Source organism: Mandrillus leucophaeus, unplaced genomic scaffold (genome assembly GCF_000951045.1).
Source record: "Mandrillus leucophaeus isolate KB7577 unplaced genomic scaffold, Mleu.le_1.0 Scaffold104, whole genome shotgun sequence".
NCBI lineage: Eukaryota > Metazoa > Chordata > Mammalia > Primates > Cercopithecidae > Mandrillus > Mandrillus leucophaeus.
In genome coordinates this window covers 121140-123914 of record NW_012098543.1, presented here as the reverse complement: position 1 = coordinate 123914, position 2775 = coordinate 121140, and the positions used below count along the sequence as shown (strand labels likewise).

Here is a 2775-nt window from a genome sequence, read left to right as displayed (position 1 = left end):
CTTAACTTTGAACCAAATTGCCTTAAAGCCCCGCCCGCTTCTTGTGCTTACTTTTTTTGGTAGAGAGGGAGCCTCCCTATGTTGCCCAGGCTGGTGTCGAACTCCTAGACTCAAGCGATCCACCTGCCTCGGTCTCCCAAAGTGCCGGGGTTACGAGCATGAGCCACCGATCCCAGCCTTGGCGCATCCTTTTCCTACACCCTTGGATCTCGGGCAGCCCTATCGCGGCGGCCTCTCAACCCTCTCATTCCCCAGGACTGGCCTTTCTTGGAGAAGGAGCTGCCTAGCGTCTCTCCGGAGGCCCCATTACCGGGTTAGGCCCTGTGCGTTATCTCAGCCCGGTTCAGTCTAGTCCCTACCCCGTTGCAGACCCCGCCCCCTAATCGCACCTGTAATTCGTACAAGATGATGCGCTGGCGCAGCCGCACGTGGACGTCCCTGCAGAGGCCGAAGCCCCAGGCCGAGAACACCCGGTGGCTGTAGCTGGTCAGATCCCCGGACTCCGCCAGCAGTGTCTGCTTCAGCCCGGACACCGAGCTGAGAGGGGAGACAGGATGTGAAAGGACAGCCAGGAACGGGGGTTAGGGGGGCATCCTTCATATTGGGACCAACGGGGAAGACGAACCCTAAGGCCTTGGGTACTAGGGGAGCTGCCACCAGATGGGGAAAGAGTCAAAGAGGCGGAAACACCTACAATCATTGAAGGCAAAGTCCAAGGGAGATTCAGAGACAGACCTGGGGCACAGGCACCCCACAGAGAGAGGCAGAAACCTGGGAGACAGGGACAGAGCCCCGGAGCGAAGGGGGCAGAAACCCAGAGTGAAAGGGACAGAGGCCCTGAGGAAGACAGAGATGTGGAGGAGGGACAGAGGCCCCAGAGGGAGATTCGAAGAAAGGGAGACAAAGACAGTGAGAAAGGAGAAACTAAATCTACAAAAGATGGGGGTCAAAGACCCATAAGAAGTACAGGCACCCAGAGAAGGGGGCTGGGCGGGAAGACCCGAGAAGAAGACAGAGACCCAGAGAAGATGGCAGGTAAAGACCCAAGAAACGGGGGCACGCCAGGCGCCATGGCTCACGCCTGTAATCCCATTGGGAGGCCAAGATGGGCGGATCACGAGGTCAGGAGATGGAGACCATCCTGGCTAACACGGTGAAACCCCATCTCTACTAAACATTAAAAAACAAATTAGCCGGGCGAGGTGGCGGGCGCCTGTAGTCCCAGCTACTCGGGAGGCTGAGGCAGGAGAATGGCGTGAACTCGGGAGGCGGAGCTTGCAGTGAGCTGAGATCTTACCCCTGCACTCCAGCCTGGGCGACAGAGCGAGACTGCGTCTCAAAAAAAAAACAAAAACAAAAAACTGAGACTTCTTCCTAGCATAACCTGCCAGGGCCTACCTGATCTGACCCTTCCATACTTCTCAGAGCTTAAATCCTGTCTTTTTTTTTTTTGACAGGGTCTTGCTCTGTTGCCCAGGCTGGAGTGCAGTGGTGCGATCTTGGCTCACTGCAACTTCTGCCTCCCAGGTTCAACTGATTCTCCTGCCTCAGCTTCCCAAGTAGCTGTGACCACAGGCATATGCCACCATGCTCAGCTACTTTTCATATTTTTAATAGAGATGGGGTTTCACCATGTTGGCCAGGCTGGTCTCAAACTCCTGACCTCAAGTGATCCGCCCGCCTCAGCCTTTCAAAAAGCTGAAATTATAGGCATGAGCCACCGCAACTGGCCCTGCCGCTTCTTCTCATACAGGCCTTTTATTTCTCAGAACACCTCAAACCTCTTTCCTACCGCATGGCCTTTGCACTTGCAGCTCCCTCTGCCTGGAATGCTGGTGGCTTGGCTGTTCACCTGCCTGGCTCCTTCTCTTCTTTCTCTTCATCTGCAGGTCCCTTACTCCAGATAGAAAGGCTTTTACCACTCCATCTAATGAGGGTCCCTACCTATTATTCTGTATCACAGGGGTTGGCAAACAAGACGCCATGGGCCAAATCTGGGCCAACCACTGTTTTTGTAAATAAAGTTTTATTGGAACACAGTCACACCCACTCATTTATGTATTGTGTGTGGCTGCTTTTGCACTACAGTGGTAGAGTTTGGTTGAGTCCCAGACTGCAAGGCCTTCAAAGACGAAAATATTTACTTCCTGGCCCTTCACAGAAAAAGTTTGCTGATTCTTGCTCTCTATCCTCACATCCCATTCGTTTTCTGTATAGTATTGCTCCCAAACTCAAATAATTGATTTGCTTGTTTATTTTATTACTATTATTATTTTTGAGACGGAGTTTGCTCTTGTTGCCCAGGCTGGAGTGCAATGGCCCGATCTCAGCTCACTGCAACCTCCACCTCCTGAGTTCAAGCAATTTTTCTGCCTCAGCCTCCTGAGTAGTTGGGATTACAGGCATATACCACCATGCCTGGCTAATTTTGTATTTTTAGTAGAGATGGGGTTTCTCCATATTTGTCAGGTGGTCTCAAACTCTCAACCTCAGGTGATCCACATGCCCTGTCCTCCCAAAGTGCTGACATTACAGGCGTGAGCCACTGGGCCCAGCCTCCTTGTTTATTTAACAGTCTGTCCCACAGTGTATCACCCCTACTAAACGGTAAACTGTACACGTTTGGGGACTCCCAAATGGTTCTCCATGTCCTAGTACAGTGCCTGGGCTAAGGAGACACTACACTGCAATATATATATATTTTAAAGAGTAAAATTGAGCCAGGCGCGGTGGCTCACGCCTGTAATCCCAGCACTTTTGGAGGCCGAGGCGGGC

General features: G+C 52.4%; 1 protein-coding gene across 1 annotated transcript in view; it reads right to left on the bottom strand.

Annotated features, from left to right (window-relative positions):
* Positions 1–2775, bottom strand: part of LOC105539659 (transmembrane channel-like protein 4) — a 31104-nt gene that overhangs the window by 20064 nt on the left and 8265 nt on the right. Inside the window, 1 exon segment of the mRNA XM_011980034.1 lies at positions 390–537. Within this exon segment, the coding sequence (XP_011835424.1) occupies positions 390–537 (148 nt within the window).